Below are 25,733 nucleotides of genomic sequence, written 5' to 3'. Positions count from 1 at the left end.
TGATTTTAACTGTCTTGTGTGCTATAATGGAAGTCTATTCATTCTGGCTAACTGATGCTCTAATGTAACTTGTACTGTTATACAAAAGTTGCTATGATGTTAAGTCTTGTAACTTGTACTATTTGCCAATTATTGCTATGATGTTTGTCTGATCTAAGAGGGGTGTTATGTATTGGGCTCAATTGTAACACCACGTGGTAAGCTGGAGCAGCTAACGGCTCTCCAGCAACCCAGACTCCAGGTCTCCAGTGCTGCTATTGGCTGCCCCTAGGCGGCAATGGGTTGCTTTAAACCTATTGGCTGCCGCCTAGGGACCAGGCTATAAATTGCTGCAAGCTGCAGGCCAATTCTCAGTTCAGATCCTGCAAGCAATAAACCATGAGCTTTGTTGAACTCACTTGCCTCGTTTCCTTTCCTGTGCGAAGAACTCTCTACACAACAGGCACCATACTTGCAGATAAAATAACAGAAGATTCAGGGCACCAACGTTTCTGCCATGCAATCCTCCACAACACACTGTAAGCAAATTTAATTTTCCAGATTATCTTCCATAGTGCTGATCTATTTGAACATTATAATACTCCTAGCATATGTATGTCTATACATTTTGAGTTTACAGCTTTCACAAAATGCTGCCAGCCAATAAGGGATTGCTCTTTCTTTTATAGAACTGGACAATAGGGATGCGCCCTGCCCTGTAGTATCTACCAGTCAAAATAGCCACAACAAAAAAATAACTGTATTATGTTTTTCATCCAAATAAAATACATCGCTAATTCCATTTATTTTTGTATGTGTCAGGACCCACCTCGACCCACTTCTTAAGAAAGTAGAACTCTTGGAGACAGGGTTTTCCAAGCAGGAACTTTTACTAAGAAGTAGGAGATAGCAGGCATAATAGACAGGATCTGAGGGATTCCCTTACATCTCGATAATTTTAAAATGCCCCCAAGCAAACTCCACCCCACAGTTCATTTGGTCAGTTCCAGATCAACCAATCTCCAGGTGGTAAGTCCATTGTGGGAAAGGAAAGATAACAATCTGTTTGCAGCACGATCATTTCCACAGTTCCTCACACTTCCTTTGGAGAAATAAACCAGATCCTGGAGGGTTGTATTTCTCCCCCCTTACTCCTTTTCTAATTGCCCGGTAAGTTCAGAGAGAATGCCTAGTATAGAAAGCAATTGGTTTCATTGTAATGGATAGCCAATAGGTGGAATAAACAAAAGGTTACATTTAATGAAGGAAATGAAAGCAATAAAGCTTGTTCCCTCTCCCCCTTGGGAATGGCAGAATCCAGGGGAAGATGAGATTTGGTTTTAGCACAGAGGAGATAGTTAGAAATGAAATATAAATGGATTCTGACATCATGGTGATTTATAAAATCCAAATATTATGTTGAAAAGCAACATGAACTCTAAAATATGTAAATAAATACATATACATCGTCAAAAAATTTCCAGTAAATATTGTGCTGGCCACTAGTGGAATCTGAGCTCTTCTGATTTGTAAAGGCTGCAGAAAACTAGCTGAAGCTGGTGAAGCTGGAAAATGTACAATTCATATAGAGAAAAGTTTATTTCATTTGCAAAAATGATGGGAAGGTGAGATATATAAATCACACCTGAGATAGATCCCTCTCTTTGGGCATTTCTGCACTGCAGCCTTTAAGTTGCTGGTTTCCTGTGGATAAGCCAGCTAGAAATGTTGCCAACTTCAGAAACCACTTCTCAGATTTCATCCTCTTACTCCATTTAGACCTAGTAATGGCCTAGTAGTCTAACTAGATAATAGTTACCATAGCTCTTGTTGGTGGATTCTTCTCTTTCTTTACCTATCCTGAAAAAGTTAAAGAAAAAAAGCACTACAGTTTTACCCATTTTTCTGTCACTTGAGTAGAAGAGGAAAGTGACAGAAATCTTGTTAATGTCACTTGATTAAAAAAAACTTGGAAAGAAAGATAGGTTCATGGTTTCACTGTTCCATCAGTGACTTTGTAAAGAAAAAAAGAAAAAAAAGGCCCAGAAGGTGAACCTGATAGCATCATTTGAAGTGACATAAGTCAGAAAGATACTTTTGACTCAGAGCAGAAAAAAGCAACAACAGGCAGACGTTGCCTCCCTGTTGGACTGGGTGCAGGAAGAGTACAAAAGTACACGTTTCCGCTTCGAGGTACTCTCAATAGCCATTCTTTTGTTGGGTCAAGCTTGTGCAGGTCAGCCCTTTGTTGTGAGAACTACCTGTAGAAAATTAGTTCTCCTAGACCTAGAGGCTTAATATGGATGTGGGAAATCTACTGGCTCTTCATGAAAAAATAAAGTGGTCTCAATTTAGCTATATGTAAAGTATTTTTGTGATATAATGAATTTATGATTTTTTATGTTGATGATGTTCTTGTTTTGCTGAAATCATCAGCATTAGAATCATGCTAACAAAAATATTGCATAGCCATTAATTAATTGATTGACTGATACATTAATATATGTGGAAACCAGTAATTTTTTAAAACTTAGAATACTATAAATGTTTCCTCACCAGTTTGTTTTGTTTTGGGCTGTATGCTTCTACGTGTTGTTGAAAGTCGTGCTCCATGACGGCTGTGAGGTTCAGTTTGGGTTTTCTGGCGTGATAAAAGAGGCCTTCTAAGCTAGAAAGTGTAGATGCAATTAAATTAGATAAGGAAATTCCAAGTTTTACAAATATTCACATCAGTATTTTCCTCCTATCTGTTCATATCATACCCTAAATCAGAAATCATTCTTGTTTCAGAAAGCCCCACAAGATTCCTTAAGGTAAAATCTCTTAACAAATTCCCTTAACAAGTTACATTCATCCAATTAACTGCGACCCTGTTCTGAACTTACCTGTCTTAGACCTCTTTTCCTGCCTAATGGTTGCTGAAGAAGAAGATTGTGGTGTCCAGGTTCACTCTGCACACTCGCTACCCTGTGTAAGTGTCAAGAATATGAGCATGACCACAGAATAACACACACTAGAGAATTTCTTTGCAAATGTTGTTCAACAATAATGACACAGTCACTTCAAAGATACAGTTTCATCTTTGAAGGTTATGAGAGACTGTTTAGTTAGGTTGTATAGAAAGAGTTATGGCACTGAGGATCCTATCATTCTTTAGTCTATTTTTAGTCAAGGAATAATGCCTTCCATTCCACAATGTTCTCCCTTCTTTGACATAACAGATCAAGGGAGGATAATAATGAGGATGCCATTTTAAAGCCTTAGCTTTAAACAGTATGCAAATGTTAAATATTAAATCAAAACATTTTTGTTTGCAATTAGTTTTGATAGATGTCATAATTTTGAATAATTGGAGTTCAATACAGATCAAAATGAATGATGAACACAATTGACAAAGGTTTAACTCACAGCATTGGCACAGGACATATGGAAACATATACTTGCAGTTTCAAGTTAGCATTAAATAAGCACACCTCAGGAAAAGTAATTGGCATTTATTTATTTATCGTCTTATTTATATCCCACTTTTAAACTTTGTGAAGGAATCAAAGCAGTTAGGTCCTAAATTATATAGAGCTTTTACAAATAAATACCAACACAAATTAGACACAAAAAGCAATTGGCAAATATGGATTCTTTAAAAAATGGATTTAACAAATTATCAAAGGAGTCTGCATACTTTTGTAATAAAGTAGGCAGGCATAACTTACTGCAGCAATTATTTTTAAACTTTGTGTATATTAAAAACTATATCCCTTAATCTATTTGCTTTCTTGCCAGCATTCTAATGGAACACATCGATATTAGAAAGAGAACCAATTCCTATTCTAATTGTAAACCAGAAGACTGCTTTTTAGTGACTAAATGCATTTCTTTTAAGCTTTACATATGCCATTAGTAAGCCTATATACAATTTAATATTCTTCACAACAAATTCATGTGATGGTATTCATTAAATTTATGCTTTTGGCCTCTTTAGTTACTCATATTTGTTACTCTCCCTATTTGTAATGTAAAAATTCAATAATCAATAGAAGTATGAATGCGGAGAATAGTACCTTATGTCTCAGCCAATGTCATGTGAGTGAGCTGAGCTGAGAGAGAATGACTAGTGTAAAATATAAATATAAAATGCCACCATTTTGCAATATCTGTTCCATAAACCTTCCATGGTTAGTCAATGCAAAGGGCAGATGAGGAGTTCCAAATCTATTTCTCCTTGTTTTAAGATAGGCATCCTCTCCAGGTGAACATTAATTAATAAGTGTTAATCAAGCCTAAGAGAAATCTGGGCTGGATGTAACAGGTAGTCTTAGAGCAAAATTAATCAGATGGGCCATACTTCTTCAACTTACAAAATAGCAATATGAAAACTTGAAAAAAGGACTATTGTGAAAGACAAATGTGTATCAGAACATACAAACTGATCCAAATTGATACAAATTTTCCCAAGATTTTAGAATTCTCTAGTAGTAGCCAGCTAAAAATACCCTATGCAAACTGAAAATAATACCTATTTAGTAATAGTAATACTGCACGGAAACATTGTACAGATATTAGACACCTGACGAAAGCTGCAGAATTATGATACTATAGCTATTATAGTAAAAATAATTAAGCAGTAATAAAGGTAGCTTAGATCTACAAGGTGTCTGTTTCTTAGTCTGGTGTACCTATTATGGCTGCCACCAATCTTGCAAGACTGAATACTGCCTGTCTTCCCTGTTTTACTTTCATGAGAATTGCGGGGAGGGCTGTTTGTGTCTGAGGTGTTATCCCAAATTACTTTCTTGGCCTGGGTCAGATTATTTTTTTTATTTGATCATTGATTTGATAGCAGACTATTCTGACTTTCAAGGCCATCCTTTTTATGCATTTCACAGAGCTATCTTTTGTTTACTGATTGCAAGCAAGATGTACAGATGTTTTCATTTATTACTCAACTAAAAATAAAAGTCTTCAAAGCACTGTGGATTGTTTCCATAATATCACCCTACGATGTTTTACTCATTTCATTTAATGAAATGGACCCTGCAGTACAACTGCAAACTCAGACTATTATCCACTATTCTACACACATTTTATTTCTCTATTTCTAAAAGCAACTGTAATGGAACTAATATTTGAAAAATACAGATCAGCTATCACTGTCCTCATTATGAATTGTTTTATGAGCTAATTTGAAATGGCAATATGAATTGTCAGTGTTACATATAAAGTGTTACATGAGAACCTTGTTTGACCAAAATCAAGGTGGATGGTGGTGATAAATATCTCTGAAACCATCTGCTGATTATTTATGCCATATGCAAGACTATGACTTAGAATGTAATAAGAGCATAAATCAAAAATGAAACCAGAAAGAGTCAAACTGATCCGGGAAATTTGAGGGAAACAGGAAAAATGTAGTAGATCTGAATAAAGGTATTCTGATCTTGTAGAGGGGTTTGAAGATTATATGCTACAAAATGAAGGTGTAGATTTACAAAAAGAAAAAAGGAAAAGGCTAAAATATTGTATCAGAAAGTACAACTTGGTGTCATCTACGTTATAATTATTAAAATATGAATTCATGGATTATCAGTGGTTATATACTGTGCTCAGTTGAATGGTGGTAATGGAAGAACCGGGGATAAGTTTAGATAAAATGTGCAACAGTTTGAATGAATCCCCTCCAAATTATAGTTAATTGAAATAAATGGATGTATAGGAACAAGAGAATACAGAAAATACAGAAAAAGTGATTGAGCCATTTGAAGAGAAAAAAGTTAGAATGATTATTGATGCTTATTTCTTTATAAATGGTCTGTTTTGAATATGTGGTTAAGTCTATGCATGCATAAAAACAATGACTCTAAATTGAAATGCATGATTGATGTGCTTATTTATGATGAAAAAGTTATAGAGTTAGTGAAAAAGAGAGGTGTGATGCTTTCTGTCCTGTAGAATGATACGTCCCCTGGGGATCTGTACTGCTCCACCTTTAAAAACCTGGTTGTTCTCCCAGGTCTTGGGTTAGGGTGGAGGTTGAGCCCCTTTTGTTTTTAGCTCTATTTTCTGGTCAGCTGTATTCTTATTCCGTGTGTGTGTGTGTGTAATATATACTGTGTATATATATATATATATATATATATATATATATATATATATATATATATATATATATATATATATATATATATATATATATATATATATAAGGGACGCGGTGGCTCAGTGGGTTAGGACGCTGAACTTGTCGATCGGAAGGTCGGCAGTTTGGCGGGTCGAATCCCGAGTGCCGCGTAGCAGAGTGAGCGCCTGTTACTCGTCCCAGCTTCTGCCAACCTAGCAGTTCGAAAGCACGTAAAAATGCAAGTAGAAAAATAGGGACCACTACGGTGGGAAGGTAACAGCGTTCCGTGCGCCTTTGGCGTCTAGTCATGCCGGCCACATGACCACGGAGACGTCCTCGGACAAGCACTGGCTCTTCGGCTTTGAAACGGAGATGAGCACCGGCCCCTAGAGTCGGAAACGACTAGCACGCATGTGCGGGGGAACCTTTACCTTTACCTATATATATATATATATATATATATATATATATATATATATATATATATATATATATATATATATACACACACACACACACATATACATATATATATACATATATATGTGTCAAATACTTGTTAACTATTTAGATTACCTTGCTAGGCCCCAAACATGGGGCAAATCTTTATTTCCTGTTTCAGCCTATCTTGAAGGCCATCGAACAGGCAGTAGTCACACCGGACAGCTCATATATTTATGTAAATTACTAACAAAGAATTAAGGGAGACTGAAATGCATTGCGTTGTTTTCTTTTTAAATTGAATTTAATCAGATAGTGGTATAATAAATGATCCTAAGAATAACTAATACAAGGATGCTCAGTTGAATATAACCTTAGATGCTGCTCTCTATATAAGTCATTCAATGGAAACATAGAGGTCCCTTTATATTGTCTTTTTTATTTTCCTAGTATTATCAACTTTCAAACAAGTTTGGAGGGAGTAGATTTATGTCTAGAAAAAAATCCCACAGCTAACCCAAATTCAGATGAAACATTTTAATGCTTTTTTGTCATCTATTACTCCCCTTCATTTAATATTTCAATATTAATGTTTTTAAATTCTCATCAGATTATTTCATTTTAAAAATTGAAAGGTGGAATGTAAACATAAGCAACCTAGTAAATGATTACCCTCCATATACTGTAAAGGGGGGGGGGGTTTGCTATCCCTAAGCATATTGACTTAATAATTTATATTTATATTTATATTTATATATTTATTAAACTTATATACCGCCCTTCTCCCGTAGGACTCAGGGCAGTTCACAAGGTTTTTTTAAAAAACAATACAACAAATTACAAAAATTAAAAACAATTAAAATGATTACATTAATACAATAATAATAATAATAATAATACAATAAAATAATACTAATTTATAAGTACTAGGTATATTTTATTAATTGGTCATCTATACAATGCCTACTATTGGCTGATGGTAACATTTTCATTCTAATTAATCCTATGTATATTGTCCACTATATAGAAAATGTGGTTCATATTTATTTTGAGTTAAGTTGCCTTTGGAAAAAAAATTCTTCAAATGACATCCTATCTATTGGATTTCACAGAAATAATATAGCCATTATAAACTAAATAAATTCAATATCATCATCTCCTACACAAACTTCCTAATATTTTTGTTCAGATTTACTCCCAAATTTTGACAGCCCTATTATTTCTGGAACACCCTATATATCTGTCCAGAAAGTTATGCTACTGAACTCATTGGGGCTTCAGATAAGAGAGAGAGAGAGAGAGAGAGAGAGAGAGAGAGAGAGAGAGAGAGAGAGAGAGAGAGAGAGAGAGAGAGAGAGAGAGAGAGAGAGAGAGAGAGAATGAGAATGACATTCAAACATGAATCAAACTTCTTGATGTGTCTGAAGAAGCACATCAAGAAGTTTGATTCATGTTTGAATGTCATTCTCTCTCTCTCTATCTCTCTATCTCTCTATCTCTATCTATCTATCTATCCATTAACTGATGGAAATTTGGTAAAACAAATTAGAGATCAAGGTCAAGCACATATAAGAAGGATATATAATGCATTGATAGAAATTGATTCAGAAACAGAACTTGTTAAAGATTGTATGATAAAGTGGGCCCAGAATTTTCAGGAGGTTATAACAATGGATACTTGGGAAAAGATTTGGGTTAGAAACGTAAAATTTACACAGGCCCAAAATTTAAGAGATAATTTTTATAAAATGTTTTATAGGTGGCACTTAGACCCTAAAAAACTAGCAAGTATGTATCCGAACTGCCAGCCCAAATGTTGGAGGTGTGGTTGTGAGGATGCAACGTATTTTCACATATGGTGGACTTGTAAAAAAGTCAAAGCTTTTTGGATTAAAATTTGGTGGAATATGCAAAAGATATTTAAGAAAAAAATAAGGTTTTCTCCGCAGTTGTTTTTGTTGGGTATTATTACAGACTTTACTGTTATATATACTAAATTGATGTTGAATTTAATTACGGCAGCAAGACTTTTAGTAGCGCAATATTGGAAGAAGGAGGAACTGCCGACTATAGAAGAGTGGACTTTGAAAGTTTCTAATTTGGCGGAAATGGCAAAGATTTCAGCATATTTGAAAGAACAATCGCAACAGAGATATATTGTGGAATGGAGAAGATGGATTGAATATATTCAGAATAAATATGGGACTAAAAAGTTTCATTTAGCATTTGAATAAGTAGTGGTTTTATATGACGTATTATTAGTTATTTGTTATTTGTTAGTAATATAGTTATGACTATGGAGAGTTAAAGTGCGATAGAATTTAATGTTTTATTTTTGTTGTTAGCATATTTTAGCTTAAGTTTGTGAGTTTATACCCTGTATTCAGCTCTGGGAAGTCGGGGAGGGGGAGGGGGAGGGGAGGGTTGGGGGAGGGGAGGGGGGAGGGAGTTTTTTCTATTTTAAAAAATGTATTGTAAAACTTTTCAATAAAAAAAAGAAGTTTGATTCATGTTTTAAATTCCTACTTTCTATACACAAAAGTATAGATATGTTTTCCCACATATGTTTTCACATCATGACCAATAAGATTGAGTCATGTGGCTGGGGAAAATTAACATAAACACACATATTTTTGTGAATTATGAGAATGATCAATGTGGCAAACCCAGTGTTACATAATCTCCTGTTTTTAATATCTAAAAACAATGACAAAATAAAACAAAGGTGAAATTCCCAATAATCTCACTTAATATTGCCTGACTGATCAACTGATAATAGTTTTCTATAATGGTTTTCTATGAGGCACAGACACCTGGGGAAGAGTAGGAGTCTTCCTAGCTATAGTGAGTCAGCTGAGAGGCAGAACAGTAACAAAGAGCTGAATGTTAAACGGGCAGTCATCCCATTGTATCTTAAAAGTAATAAACTTTAAAGGCATTGTGTCTATTTTACTTGTTGCACAAAGAGAATATTTCAGTTTCAAAGAAAACATTGCCAGATGTCAGATTTCAAGAAAGCATGTTCTTTTTTATTAGCAAAATGGTTTAAGGTTTGATTAGTGCTTGAAGCTGTAATCACAATTAGGATATTAGACTAACCAATTACATCCGTTTATTTCTACCATCTCCCTTCAGTAGCCAGAAGCATTTATAACTAGTTACAGGCAAAAAAAAGAGCTGAAAATAAGGTTCTTCTTGGGAGGTTTTTTCTTCACTTTCTTGAGAATAAATAGTTGTCTTCTTTAGAAGGTGAAAGTAAAATCCAGATAATCAATCCACTTTCATACAGGTAGCCCTCAATTTACAACTGTAATGGAAACTGCCCATCATGGACATGACAGTCAATAAGTGAACACTGCAGTTAAGCAAACACTGTGGTCATTAAGTGAAACAATGGTTTGTTATGGATGTAGTTTTGTTGAAAACTGGAAGTAAATGGCAGTTTTCAATATAATTGTCCTAACTTGTGGTCATGTGACCATGGGACTGTGGAAATGGCTGTAAATGGGCCATGTTGCCAAATGCCAGAAGGTCAGTCATGTGACTGTGGCTGGCCAACTATTGGAACTTTGAATTTGGGTTGTAAATAACCCCAAGATGGGACTGTCAGAATTGGTAGTGGGTTAAGGACTACCTGTAATATAAAGAGCATTGTAAACAAGCCATTTACAAAAAGAGCTGATGTAATTCTTATAAGCACAAGCTGCTAACTCTGCAAGCCATATCTTTATGATTAATCTATATCAGAGGTCTTCAAACCTGGCCCTTTTATGAATTGTGGATTTCAACTCCCAGAATTCCTTAGACACTAACCTAATGCTTATAAAAGATTAACATAGTAGTTAATAGTATGAACAAATAGAAGGAGCACCTTTATTTTTAAAAGCCTCCAGCATGTTCCTGAAATATATTTGTTAGTAATGGGTGATAAATGTTTCATATATTCCTACGATCAAAAATACAGTGGGAATGAGAGAAGAAGAGAATTGCTCCAACAGATAATCTAGATGGTTTGGCAGCTTTGCTCCACACTGCTTTTTGAATTCTGTTTTGCCAATAAAGGTTGATGGAGCCAGAGCTCACAGCTTATTCAGGTTGCTAAACTATTGTCTTGCAGGCCTAACCATCAGTGAAGAACAAGAAACTGAAATGGAGGAAAAGAGAATCGGGATGGAAGAAAGACAGTGAAGATAGGGAGCAAATTTGTTCCCAGCACAGACACTGACATACAGTAGGGTAAACACGGTACCTAGAGAGGCTGCCCTCAGCGGCCCGGCCCTGGGAGTCATCGAGGACATTGGGTTCACTGCAGGATGGGCAAGGAGGTGAAGCATTTAAGGAAGAAAATATGTTTTTAAAGCATGCAATTGTCTCTGTGTTCAAAGAAAATAAGTATCAGAAGGATAGTAGAGAAAATAAAGTAGAGCAAATTGGCCTCAACACTAATTCCCTGAAGAGAAGCTGAAAGACAAATTTTCCTCTAGTCTAAAGAGCTTCCTGCATAGAGAAGATGTGAAGCAATGAATCTCCACATTTATATAATACATTTAGAGGCTAACTTCCCTCTAGTCTCAGTGAAAAATACAATTCACGATATTAAAACCATTTTTTTTCATAGGCATAAACAGTAGACAGGCATTTGAGCCAGTGGTGGGATTCAGCCAGTTCGCACCACTTCAGCAGAACTGGTAGCTAATTTTTTGCTGCCCAGGCCCAGAATGGACTTCTGGAAGTGGCATCCACACAGAGAACTGGTTGTTCACATATTTGAATCCCACCACTGATTTGAGCTTCCCATTTTCCTCTACTTCCCAGCCACTGAACTGAACTACTGAGCTGGGAGATGCCAAAAAGACTTATTTGGAGAGGATATATAGAGTATGACACTTATCCAACCTGCAGTCCTCTGATCTCCCAACTGTATATTTGGAAAGATAATTAAAATATCCTCAGCAGCAGACAAGTCTATGCTCTCTTGTGATGAAGGAATCTTTGAGCCATACAGCTGTCTAAACAAAACTTCATAGCATTGTTCATATAACATTTGGGAATGTTATGCCCCAAAGTACAGTGCTTTTTTTCTGATTTGTAATACGATAGCACATTGCAGTAGTTTCTCCTTACAACAAAAATGTTCAAACCTTATCTATTTCACTTCTCGGTTGTTGGGAATCAAAAACACTTTAATCAAACTGGTAAATGCTTGTAATTCTATTGATTTTTCCCCCAAAATATGTTCATGAAAAATGTTTTTTCAGCTTATAAGTAGTATATATAGCAGAACATTACTGATTTTTTAAATATTAAAGGCAACATGAATGTGATATATTTTTTTTTGTATTAAAGCCAAAGTTCTTTGAAAAAAGTGACAACTGCTAGCAGATTTGACATGGAAGAGGCCTCCAGAATGCAGGGAGCAGCTATCTGTGAATAATTAAAATAACGATATCTGTTTCCAAAGGCGATGAAGTACAGAAGATCTTTGGCTGTTCTATGATATTTTTAAAACTCTAATACAATTGCTTTTAAGCAATGAAAAAATCAATCACAAGAGCCACAGAGTGAATTCAGACCAATTTGTTTTCCAATTGGTAGCCTAGGTTTATAAAGTTTCATCTCCTGTGTTGTGTTTTCACTGTCCAGAACTATAATCTACCTAAATACTGTTAGGTATATATCACCAGATTAAATCCATGCTAGTTAGTTACCTTAATTAAGTTTAGGGGTGGGGAGGGGGAATACAGGGGTCTCTAATACTTGCAAAATGATTGTGAATATAAATTATTGCAATCCAAAGCTGTTGCTTTACTAATTTGTGTTATAACTAATCCTGTATTTCTCCATTTCTGTTTGCCTCTGCCTTTCATATGCCTATTTTCAAAGATTTATTACAAGAATAAATTTGCTTGTTCAATGTGGAATTATAGAAATAGTTCAGCCATCCATAGATCTCTCCTCTGAGCCAAATATGTCTGCTTTTGATTTTTAATGGTGCATTTGCAAACATTTCAGACAAAGATACATTTCAGCACTAGGCTTTTGAACCTGATAAGTCATGAAAAGCAACATTAACTAATACACCTCTTTTTTGCAGCTGGTGAGAAGTACCTAAGAAAGCCTGAATGTTTATAATAAGAATGATAATTAAATATATTTCTTTTGCAAACACTTGTAAAAAGCCAGGACTGGACCTGCTTTATTTTGTCTGGTCTTCACGCTAACATTTCTGACTTACAAGCTATATTACATCTTTGTAATTTCTGTTCTTGTGAAAAATGTCAGGAAATGAAAAATAGTCCATTTTGTTACCTTTGACTGGGTAACATGCCCACTTCAGGCTGAGGTGCAGATATGGTGGAGAGATGGCTGGAGAATCGCCTCCTCCCAATGGTACCCATAAGGTATGCTTCCTGTTCACTTACCACACTGGGCATGCTCACTGAATCATCTGAAAGGAATTCAGAGGGAAGAATGAAAGGCCTTCATTTGGGGCTTCAAGGGTCAGCCTGTTGGGATGATAACTTCTTCTATAGGTATTTCTTTGGCTAGCAATGCCAGGCCCGTCATGGCTGACAAGACTCAAGAGAGACTCTCCACCTCTCTTATAACTTGCCATTTATTTAGCAAGTTGAGGACTACCTGTATCAGAGTCAGTTGGAGTGAGATGGGCAACTACATAGATAAACAAACAAACAAATATCATGTCTAGGTTGGTGAATACTTACTTTCCTCATCTTCTTCATCTGTCCTGCTTAAAGTATCCTGGGAGGCTTGCTGAGAAGGCTCACTATCCTGTTCCCAAACTGTTCCAGTGCCAGTATTGGAGCGGGACATAGTGGCAAGGCTCAGTCGATAAGCGGAGGTGGAGGTTCCCACAGTGCTAATGGAGGTCTTCCCTTGGTAAGCTAAAACACAAATTGGGGATGAGGGAATGATAATTATGCTAGTGAAAAAGAATAATGCTACCAAAGTAAAAGGAGAGGCATATGATTCTGAACCATCAGTTGAAGGGTGTGAAGGATGAACACTGTGGGTAAAGAAAGGAGCAGCTTTCTTTTGAAATGTACTTAGTTTAATTTCATGCTCCTATGAAATAGCAAGATACATCTCACCATCCTTAAGAATGCCACATCAGAAATTATAACTAGTAACCATCGCACAATATTTTACTCCCAGTGTCCTAAATTAAACTTTAATTTTTAGTAAATAATCTTTCAATCACCATCACAATTCAAGTTTACAACTGCTTATAATTATGAACGACAATTCTTACAAATTCAGATTTGTCATTCTATAATACGAGATTGATAAGAAGAAAAAACACTTAGGGGGTTTGGTGTGATGCTGGCATTGATGTTCTTTTTTGATCAAACCTTTCCTGTTTCCTCATTTTCAGCCTCCCTTTTCCACCAGTGTCCTCACCTGATCCACTATGCACAGCCTCCTTGAGGATCTTCAGTTCATTATTGAATTCTGCAATGAGAGAGCTCTTACAGAGAGGGCGGGGGATGAAGCGCCGCTCCAGCTGGTCAGCAATGTGTTGTCGGGCAGTCAGTTCCTCGTGATTCTCAGCTGGCTGGGCTAGCAACTGAGGATGACAATGGCAGCGGACAGCCATGAAGACTGGGAAATTTTACTTGCTATTAATGCACATACAGAACAACTATTCTCAGCCATTATCACGAGACCTGTCTGTTACAAACCCAGAGTGAATCAGACATATTAATTTGCAAATCAATACTTTTGAAACTGAATTTCTGGATTTGAGGGGTATTCCTCCTGCTTGCAAAAACACCTTATCGCAAAGACATGTCTTGTCCCTAGCGGAACAATAATAAATCCTGTTTGCAAAGTCATTTCAGAAAGAAATTCTGACTAATATCAATAGCGAATTACCTTGCATTGAATAAAGGGACGAAGAAGTACAAAAATAGGAATTCGAGTGCGTACAATAAAATCCAGGAAATCCCATAGGGCCAGCCCTCCAACTTTTCGCAAAGCCATTTCTTTGACTTGCAGACTCAGCCAATACCATTGGCTACCAAGCTGCCGCTCAAAACAAACAAGGATCACCTTCAAAGCTAAAAAAAATGAGACAAATAAGTCCAAAAAAATTAAAGAACAGTATAGTGATAACAAGCCATGCATGCTTGCACATTCAAGATTTGAAATAGACTACTTTTGGGAGGAAAACATTGCCATCCTATCAATTTGATCTCAAAATTCACTGCCAGATAGAAATTCTCACTCACCCAAGTAGGCTGCTTGACTAGTGGATTCAGCCAGCCCTTCCTTACGGAGGTCCTTTCCTGCATCTCCTGGTGTGGAGCAGTGAGCAGGGGAGCTCTCCAGCATGAAGTTCTTACTACGTGAAGTGCTAATAATGCGAGGTGGCAGTAAAATGTTAATGACTGTCTGGAGCAGCAGGAGAACTTCAGGCTGCTCCAGCCAAGGGCTGTCTGCATGATTCAAAAGGAAAAGACAAAGAGCAGATCAGGCTTTGATTCCTATAAAAGATTCAAACACACATGATGACACATGAACATTCTGTAAACCACAATAAGTTTCCCTACCTTTTCCTTCTGTAAGCAGAAGACAAAGTTATTCAAGAACAAACACAGCAAGACAAGACAAAGGAATCATGCTCTTACTTGGTATTCCTACACTATATTATACTTGGTTTTGATTTTTTAAGAATTGAGGCTCATTGTAGACTTCACCATATTGTCTTTGGGCTTGCTAACCAAACAGACGTACACAGGCCTTTGAACAGCTAAGGACTAAACTGTACCTTCTCAGGTGGCAAATCAGAGCCTAGCCTAGTGTGAATGAACCCTTTGGAACAAAATCAGATGAATTGCAGATATGGTTATGTTAAATAAGAGTTTAAACTGGACAAGTAGCTTATATAGAAAATGTGTGTTTTCCTTGTTTGTCTCCATTTTTTTCTTACATATAGGTGAATGTTTGCTTTGTCCGGCCTGCTCTGTCATTGTCCTGATTTCAAAAAGGGGAATTCCTCTGTCAAAGATTTAATTCAGAAAACACAGCTGAAATGAGAGAAGGACACTACAACACACTAATGTTCTTATCCAAGTCCTCAACAAACCCTACAGACAAAACACCAGAAATAATGCTTGTGCCAAAAGAAACATGAAGGTATATAACAATGCACAAAATTGCTGTTTCAGAGAGGCAGGCAGGAGGGGAAAACAAAATATTCTTTCTGTTAATCAGACCTTTGCTTCCTGATCCTACTGTGAGCACAAATGGAATCAGTAGATTTAAAAGCATTCCTTCCCTTCTCTCCTGATTGGTGAATGGGGAGATCACATGGCTTAAGGGAAAATCTTCTTTTAAAGCCTGTGCAGTGATAATAAAAAAGATTAAATATTAATTAAAACTGGTAGGTTAAAAGAGCAAAATTTTTAAAAATTGGATCCACAGATACTTGGTTCACCCAATGCATTATAGGACAGGTTCACCACCTTAGATTTTTAGCTTCAACATAATCAATTGATTAAATTTGCAAGATTTGGGGCTCATTGACCTATTTGTTTTAGTCTAAAATGATGCAGATAGTATACTGTACTGATAATTACCTATGCTAATTCAAACCAAAAGTTCTGAAATAAAAAAAATCTAGAAAAAAATGCAAAGGAAAGCATTTTAGCCATTTTTAAGATTTCACTACATCTCTCTGAAAATGTACATTTGGAAGACCATACCTATCATTTTGTTTTGATCCTGATTCGGCCAAATGCCAAAGATTGGACAGATAGGGAACCGGAGCAGAAAGCCTACATCTGGAAAAAAAATGTCATCTCTTCTTCCTTCTCACCTTATTTTAGCATCAATGGAGAACTAACCCCTACCCCCAAACAAAGCACAAACTTTGCATTTTCCAAAGTAGGAGCAATGCAGTGTAGCATCCAAAGTTACTCCACAGAGTTTAAGTTATTAAAAGAGTATACATGATAATGAACAATTTTTTAAAAACATTAACAGATAGAAGTCTCAGATTATTTTCATCTATCTGATAGAAATAATTAATACTTATTTATTTATTTATTTATTTATTTATTTATTTATTTATTTATTAATTATTGGGACTTATATGCCGCCCTATCTTCCGAAGGACTCAGGGTGGCTAACAACAATAACATACAATAATACAGAAGTTAAAAGAAAATTAAATTAATGGCCCCTGTAGAATAAATTAAAATTAAAATAAGTTAAAATTTACAGTTAAAAATTAAAAACATAATTAAAATCCCTGTCAGTCCAGGTCAGCCAGGTGGAAAAGGAGTGTTTTGAGGCCGCGGCGAAAGGACTGGAGATCTGGGGCCATCCGAAGCTCAGGGGGGAGCTGGTTCCATAGGGCTGGTGCTCCCACAGAGAAGGCCCTCCCCCTGGGGGTCGCCAGCCGACATTGTCTAGCCGATGGTACCCTGAAGAGGCCTTCTCTGTGTGAGCGCACTGGGCGATGGGAAGTCGTTCCCGGCAGCAGATGGTCCTGCAAGTATCCCGGGCCTAAGCCATGTAGGGCTTTAAAGGTAAGTACCAGCACCTTAAATCTCACCCGGAGGACAACCGGTAACCAATGCAGATCACGCAGGAGGGGTGTAATATGGGAGTATTGGGGTGCTCCCATCACTACCCGCACGGCCGCACTCTGCACCAGCTGAAGCCTCCGGGTGATCTTCAAGTGCAGCCCAATGTAGAGAGCATTGCAGTAATCTATACGGGAGGTAACGAGTGCGTGGGTGACTGTACGTAGGGCATCTCGGTCCAGAAAGGGGCGCAACTGGCGTACCAGGCGAACCTGGGCAAATGCCCCCCTAGCCACGACTCCAATATGATCTTCAAAACTGAGTCGTGAATCCAGGAGGACGCCTAGATTGCATGCTCTATCAACGGGAGGTAACATCTCTCCTCCTATAACCAAAGATGGAACCTCTTGGACTAAATGAGATGCCGGTACGTAAAGCCACTCAGTCTTGGCCGGGTTGAGCTGGAGGCTGTTCTTCCCCATCCAAATCTGTACCGCTTCCAGGCAACGGGAGATCACATCGAGGGCATCACTGCTTTGGTTCGGGGTGGAGATGAAAAGCTGGGTATCATCAGCATATTGATGATACCTCACCCCAAAGCCACGGATGATCTCACCCAGCAGCCTCATATAGATGTTGAACAGGAGAGGCGAGAGTACCGACCCCTCTCAAGTAATTGAAAGGATAAAAGAGGGGGGGAAGAGAGAGAGAGAAAGAAAGAAGAGAAAGAAAGAAAAGTTGACAATTAACTTCTGGAAATATGGGATAGTTAACTGATAAGCAATATCTTCTAGAAATAATAAATGGGTATGCAAATTTGAAATTATATAGAATGCTTCAGAGGGCAGAATGTAAAAATACCTGATCTTCAGATTTATATAAAGCATTTCCATGAAATTAGCTTTAGCCTTTCAAGTTTACAACCTACAAAATACTTATTGCTTCAGCACTTTTGTAGCTCTTATTCTTCATCTAAGAAGCAAACATAAATAATGCTAGTCTACATTGTCAGGAAATATAGTTGCTCATGTCAGGTCTTTGGTTGGTTTCAATCTGCACAATTCCAATGTGACTCAATGGAATTATGCTAAATTGACACCTACCAAAGACTTGGAGAGTTGCTAAATGCTGAGTTGTGAAACTTCAGCATAAGTATGGGGAAGTATGAACTTTGCCTCACAGTTTTTGCCCAGCTTTCGCAGAAAACGAAAGAGCACCAGTGGACTGGTGTCTCAACCACATAAGAAGCAAAGCCTGTCTAACAGGCAAGGCAGTCACACCTGAATCTGCAATGCTACAAGCCGGACAACAGCTGTGCTGAAGGGTAGAGGTGGCGAGAGATAAGGGCTGAGATGAAGAAGGGGTAATCCATCGGCCACACTGGAAGGTCCTACTACTCCCATCACCTGCAATACAAACACAGCACATCACCTTGACCAACGATTTCAATTCCATCCATGCCATACCCTCCAATGTTAGTAAGGTACACACTTCAGATAGCGCAAGACTGGGATGCTCAGGGCCCTCCACATGTCTTGCGGTAGCTGGGGTCAAGAAGGGAATGGAGTGGTTCTAGCAGGAGATGGATGGGAAGGAAAAGGTGCTACTACAGGGTTAGCAGAAGGACTGGATGGAAGGCACAAGGAAAATCAGCAGAATTAAGAATGTATCCAGTACTAGCCCTGAATAACCAGCACTGTACTGGTAAAATAGGTGGGGTTGGAGGGTATGCCATGTAGTTACTGTACTCAATGGAAGCATGTACTTGAAATCACAATGTACTAGTTATTATCTCCTTATGTCAGGGTAATGTCCTGAGTCTGATCCAGATTGGATTTAACACAATATTCAGATTCCCTTGTATGATTGTTCATATAATGTTCAGATTCTTCTCTTGTATAAGAATTAAACTTGCATGGGGATAGAGGGAGGATCTCAATGTATGTACTGTACATAAGATTTTAACATAGAATTTATGCCAAGGATAGTTTCAGGCTATGACAAAGGGCCTCTCAAAACAAAAACAAAAATCTACTATCAAATGGTGCAATGGCTACTCAAAATAATTGAAACTTATATTGAGACCTACCTGCTTAGTGGAAGTGTAGGAGTTTTTTCAGGAATTTGGTAATGACAAATTACATAATTTGCTATAGATTTCTTTAATTTTTGGCTAGAACATAGATATGCAGGGAAGGGGAAAGGTTTCTGATTATTTTTTACATGAATCATATGCATATGACAGGTAAAAATGGGCAGGACTTCAGTTAAATGATCATGGGACCATTTTGGCACAACTACAAAATCCTGGGCACTTTTTGACACCTCCCCATCACAAGCATCTTGTTCTGGTGAGTTTTAAATGCTGGATTAATAATTATTAATATTGTTTGGAGGAATATTGAAGTACTCGTTTCTTCCAGTCTGTTTTCTATCAGCTTTGTTTGTATTTCAGTAACTAGATCTTACAAAGGAAGATCTTAGAAAAGAAAATAGTATTATTCCATTTTGAAGGAGTGGATATCCACTAATTTTCTTTTTTAATTATTAATTATTATTTATTAGGTTTGTATACCACCCAACTCCCTAACAATTCTGGGCAAAGAATAGCAAGTAACAATTTAAGAATAAATAAAACAATACAAGAACATACAAGAACAAAGGAATAAAAGATAGTCAGGTGGGCAGGAAAAATAACAAGTCCACACAACCTAAAAGGGGGCTTCAATCACACTCACCAAAGGCCTGGCAAAGAGTTAGGTCTTCAAAACACTAGCAGGGATATGGGCAATCATATTTCAGGGGGAATCTTATTCCAGCGGGCAGGCATCTTGTGATAACTTTCAAGCTATTTAGAGTAGGGCTCCAAGATATGTGCCTTATCAACATCTTTTGCAGACCCCACAATGGGTGGGTTTGGAAAAGCTGATCTGATTTACTTAGAAGCTTGGACGAATTAAGCCTCAAAATGGGAAACAATCTTTGCACCTTTTAACACATCATTTCATCCCTAAGATTCCCCAACTTGGATTTTGAGACATTCAGTTTTTGAATTTAGTTCTTGATATGTGCCACAAATCCCAGTATGGTCCTTTAGCTGATGAAAGTTAATAAAGCTGATAATAAAGCTCCTGGTGTATCAGACCAAAAGTCAGTTTACTTCAATGTTTTTACTGTTTGTCTGACTTCAGCTGAGTTTCCTGAATTTCCTACATTCTACAATCCTCCAGATTGTAATCAAAATCTTTTCAAAAGATCACTGGAAATGCCAACAAACTTAAACTAGTGCTATATATAGGGAAATTATCCCAGTATATTAGCTTTCATTTTAACAGTATAAAAACTATATTTTTACCCATTTACTTGAGTTCCTACTTAAATGACATTTACTGTCACAGTAAGTATTCTAGCTTCTTTCATTTTTTTAATCGAACAAGTATCACACCTGTGAAGGATTTATCTATTGTTGAATTGTCTTTCAAGTCAGGTATAATTATAGCAGTTTTATGCATGTCAAGGGCACACCAAGTCAAACTGATGTTCCTTAATGCAATCTAGAAACACCCATGTTAAAGAGTCAGAAGGATCTGAACATCATACAAAGGCACCCCAAACTTTCTTTAAACTATGAATGTTACGAATGGCAAAACAAATTTATTCTAGTAATTTGTTGAGCTAATAATTAATGTCTTTTGGCATTATTTTTACAAGGTGAGGCTGAATAATGTCTCCAAGGTCCCACACTTCTTTCCAACTCATCTGCCAGGTGTATACAGGTGTGTGCAGTATCCACCACCCCACTCTCCAACTTGCAGCCCTCAACTCTCAGCGCAACATGCAGAAGTAGATTTTCAGAGTGGTGCATGGAAAGTAGTCAAAACCAGTCATTGGACTATGGGTTTCCTTTTCATTCTCTCCCCATGCACCACTTTGAAAATGTATTTCATTATGTCTAGTGTTATTCAAGGAAGTTCTTTCTAAGAGTGCTGAACAGGGAGTTTGTATTGTAGAAGGGAGCTTGGCAAATGTGCAGGAGACTGCCATTTTATTTACTCACCAGATTGACACAGACATTGATCAGTGACCTAAGATGAGGCAGGAAGGATATGATTGGCTGCCTCTGAAGTGTCAAACAAACCCCTTCAATCAAATTGCTGGCAGGCTCCCATTCAACCTGTCTCCTAGAACACAACAGTAGGTGGCATTAGATGGTTAGCCCACAAAAAGGTGACTGAGAGATAGGAACACCAAGGGAAGTTCAAGATACAGTAAAGGAGATCTCAGATGGCAATATCCTGTATCTCAGTGTGATCATTTTACCTGTTATTCAGAAGGATAGTGGAATAAAAAACATTGTAGAAGAAAGTGATCCTGTAAAATTCTTAATTAACCAACAAAACATAAATGAGTAAGGAAAAAAATGAGCATGGGCATATCATACTCCTTACCTTTATAAAGATAAAACCTTGCAAATGAAGCAAATTCCTAATGTCTAGGAGATAGGTATTTACAATCAGCCTTTCTGTACTGAAAAAAGCTCTGAATATTCTGAGAAATTTGAGTCTAGGTGTATTCTCTCAACAATATCACTTTTATAATAAATAATTGAACTCCAGTATTTGCTAAATAAAGCTCTTTGAGACCCAGTACAGACTTCCTCATTTGACCATAGCAGGGCATTCTTTATGTTTTGTTTGAATTACTTGCATGCTACCAAAGACCCCTGGATTCAGTGGTTGCATGCGGTTGTATAGCTGATCTTTCACTTCCATCTCTTTAGGTCACCAAGAGAAAACAATGGGTTCTTCATTAAATGCTGACAGACACCTTGGCTGAATGATCCATGATTTATTTAATCCAACCTTTTTAAACATTAGCAGAGAATTTGCAGAGAAGCAGTACATGAAAATGAACTTACGATCATTGGTCCAGCTCTTAAGCGCTTTATCTCTATTTGATTTCTGAAACACAGATCTAAATTCTTTTCTCTTTGGAAAAAAAATAATGAAGAATTTTGCCTATCCAGAGAAAGATAACAAATATCCTATGGACTTTTGAAATATGTACCTTAAAATTCAGCAAATTATTTGCTACTTGTACACATGTTGGGTGCAGATATTCAATAGGCTAGATTAGGCAAGAGTATGGGAATATAACTAGATGAAAAATCATAAAATCGATTCACTCTACAGGGTAATTTTAGAGTGGAAAGTAGACTGAGAATACTGTATAATTGTGGTGCAAAATATTTTTGTTCAGGGATGATAATGTGGTAAACTCCATAGGACATTTCTGGAAACATTCTTAAATTTTAGAGATTAATGTGGTATTTGTGATATCCTACAAAGAAATTAATATCCCTCCATTTGGTAAATGTCAAGACAATATTACTGTTTCATATCCAGTGATATGAAAAGAAAACATAATTACACTTGCTTTTAGATTGCAATTCTAGCCCTATTCACCAATAGTTGAATTCCTTCTCAGATCAATGCTTAAAAAGAAGTCAGGAAATTTGAAGTACTAAACATCTGTTTATTTCTTCCAGAATTCATTCATGTAACTACCATTCTGAGATCAAGCTGATCATAGGGAAAAGCCAAAGTTTTGCTAATAGACTTGGAAATACAGACAAATCTAACATTCTTCAAGGTTCTTTCATAGAAACATTAATGTGGAATTGACCATGAAAAATAATAGTGATAAGAAATTGCAAACAAAATTATCCTGGCCAAAGCACAGAGAGCTCAGACTTCATTCATATTTAAGTTTGTACAGGCTGGAGAGAAGGAAGACTCAGCCCCTAATGTTTATTTTTCAGCCCTATTTTATGAAGCCAGGACCTGCACCCAGCCAATATTTGTATATCTCAGTCTTTTCCTATGCTAAAAAAATCATTACAGTGAGCAGATTTGCTGAATTGGCAATTATAAATTAGGTCTGTCCTGCTAATGACACAGCACTTTCTAAAAGTAGAGAGGAAATGAACAATTTTAAAATTTCCAATGGTTGGAAAACTGATTTAGAATTAGATAGACAGCAAGAATATACAACTATTTCTGTTGACAATGTATTTTGAGCTATGAAAAGGTTTTCAGGAAATAAAATGAGAAAAAAGAAGGTTGTTTATTTTACTTAATATATAAAGATCAAAGAATGCATTCTCTTCATATTTGCTTACAAGCGGTAATTAATTAAGAAACCTAGAGACGTCAAACAGGATTCTAAACCATTAAAATCTAAGAAGTATATAGTGATGCACATTTCCATAGGTCTAGATCAATCTCATTAAACAAACTTCAAAGGCTACCTTAAATTTTACATAGCCTGTTCCAAGTTGTCTATGGAGGTTCTCAGTCACGCAGGTCATGGTTGTCCCAAAGGTGCTTTTTCAAGAGGCAACTGGACTTTCTTGTTTTTCTTTGAAGATGTTTCGCTTCTCATCCAAGAAGCTTCTTCAGCTCTGCATCAGAGCTCTACATCAGAGCTGAAGAAGCTTCTTGGATAACAAGCAAAACATCTTCAAAGAAAAACAAGAAAGTCCAGTTGCCTCTTATAAAAGCACCTTTGGGACCTGTTCCAAGTTGTTTGTGTATGTATATATATGTTAGTAATTTACACAAATATATGAATTGTCCGGTGTGACTACTGCCTGTTTGATAGCCTTCAAGATAGGCTGAAAACAGGAAATAAAGATTTGCCCCATGTTTGGGGCCTAGCAAGGTAATCTAAATAGTTAACATTTGAAACATATATATATTTGTGTAAATTGTTAACATGAGCTGTCACCGGTGTGACTACTGCCTGTTCGATAGCCTTCAAGATAGGCTGAAACAGGAAATAAAGATTTGTCCCATGTTTGGGGCCTAGCAAGGTAATCTAAATAGTTAACAAGTATTTGACATATATATATCTGCTATATATTTTTGTAGGAATTGTATAAAAAACTTACCAGTGTTTTTGCAGAATCTGAGGTGAAAGTAAGCTAATATAGCTCAAGCATGTTAGGAATTTGGATCACATAATTAACTACAAGGAAGGCTACTGATTGTGCTCCTCATGGATACGGGCCTCACTCGAGCAGTACGGTATAAAAACATCTATCCACAACACCTTTAAGAATTATTTTGGGAAGCAAAATTATTCATTTAAAGCTTGTTTTATGGAGATAGGAGTAGACTGCAGGGAACATTATTACAAACAACAATTTCCTAGCTGTCATCTGTACACACATATATGTCTTTATAAAAAAGGTTTCATGATGAGAGAGATAGAACTTATTATATATGTATATTTAATTAAAATCACAGTGGATCATTTGGTATAATTTTAAAATTTAACAAAGCAAAAAAAATCTACATTAGATTCTTGTGACTCTTCACAAAAGGTGCATTTCTGCTACCATGTTTTTCCATTATGATCAATAGAATAATATATTTTTAATTATTTACTGTAAGAATTCAGTGTAGTGAACACTAATAATAATAATAATAATAGTGATAATAACAGTGATAATAATAGTGATAATAATAGTGATAATAATAGTGGTAATAATAATAGTACCCTTCCTTCATGGCTTGCAAATTCAGAAACAGATCCCATATTTTTCTGACAAACACACTTACCTCAAAGTAGGCATCTTGTGAATTTTATTGAACATACGATCCAGTCTTTTCAAGATGAGGATAAGGGCAGGCCTCACTGCTTCAGCAGTCCAGTCAGTGATGGGCAGCATTTCCATGATGTACCGTCGGAGCCCTCGGCTCTCCATTGTCTGGGTATCATAAGGTGCCAGTTTCAAAAGGGAATGTGCAATCTCTGCCAATCTAAAACCATTGCTCATTAAGAGGAAAATCTGGATTTTGTCACAGGAGCTCTTTTGAGATTGTTTAATGGAAAACTCACTTTCATTAAATAAAATGCTACATAGTCCAAAAAAGATAACTGATCATCACACTGTCTGATGCAGCCTTTTCATTCTGATGCACTCTAGAGATGTGGCAACCTAAAGGCTATGATAGCAAAATACTATAGGAATTTGATATCCAACATATCAGGAGGACACAACGGGCTAAGGAAGTCTGGCATTAAATATTTAACATTATTAAATATTTTTCTGTATTAAGTATTTTTTCTGAATTGTAAAAATATTTAAATGAATCATGCATATACAGTATGTAGATAATAATATAATAGTTTAAGTAAATAATGCTATTTCTTATATCCATACTGCATTCTTAATAATTTTGCTACACGGTAGATTTATTAGGCAGAGGAACCATATTATATTATAGGTAGTCCTCCACTTACAATCACAAATGAGCCCAACATTTCTGTTGCTAAGCAAGAAAGTTATTAAATGAGTTTTGCTGTATGACCTTTTTTGCCACAGTTGTTAAGTGAATCACTGCAGTTGTTAAGTAAATCACTGCAGTGTTAAGTTAGTAACACTGAAATGAAACTGGCTTCTCCATTTATTTTGCTTGTCAGAAGGTGATCAAATGACTCTGGGATAGTGCAACTGTCATAAACACATGTGGTTGCCAAGCATCCAAATTTTGATTTTGTGACCATGGGGGATGCTGCAATGGTCGTAAGTGTGAAAAATGGTCATAAATTACTTTTTTTCAGTGCTGTTGTAAGTT

At 36.6% G+C, this 25,733-nt stretch overlaps 1 protein-coding gene across 1 annotated transcript in view; it reads right to left on the bottom strand.

The window, feature by feature from the left end:
* UNC80 (unc-80 homolog, NALCN channel complex subunit) overlaps positions 1 to 25,733 on the bottom strand; it is a gene marked incomplete at its 5' end in the record, with an annotated part of 181,259 nt that overhangs the window by 14,476 nt on the left and 141,050 nt on the right. Inside the window, 12 exons of the mRNA XM_081341722.1 lie at positions 2,536 to 2,647; positions 2,865 to 2,946; positions 10,785 to 10,841; positions 12,845 to 12,983; positions 13,261 to 13,440; positions 13,958 to 14,123; positions 14,432 to 14,616; positions 14,788 to 14,994; positions 15,775 to 15,898; positions 18,369 to 18,494; positions 21,146 to 21,269; positions 24,714 to 24,914. Of these exons, the coding sequence (XP_081197848.1) occupies positions 2,536 to 2,647; positions 2,865 to 2,946; positions 10,785 to 10,841; positions 12,845 to 12,983; positions 13,261 to 13,440; positions 13,958 to 14,123; positions 14,432 to 14,616; positions 14,788 to 14,994; positions 15,775 to 15,898; positions 18,369 to 18,494; positions 21,146 to 21,269; positions 24,714 to 24,914 (1,703 nt within the window). The remainder of the gene's footprint in view (positions 1 to 2,535; positions 2,648 to 2,864; positions 2,947 to 10,784; positions 10,842 to 12,844; positions 12,984 to 13,260; positions 13,441 to 13,957; positions 14,124 to 14,431; positions 14,617 to 14,787; positions 14,995 to 15,774; positions 15,899 to 18,368; positions 18,495 to 21,145; positions 21,270 to 24,713; positions 24,915 to 25,733) is intronic.

Source organism: Vipera berus (genome assembly GCF_964194415.1).
Source record: "Vipera berus genome assembly, chromosome: 1".
NCBI classification, from domain to species: Eukaryota; Metazoa; Chordata; class Lepidosauria; order Squamata; family Viperidae; genus Vipera; species Vipera berus.
This window is presented reverse-complemented; position numbering and strand designations above follow the sequence as displayed.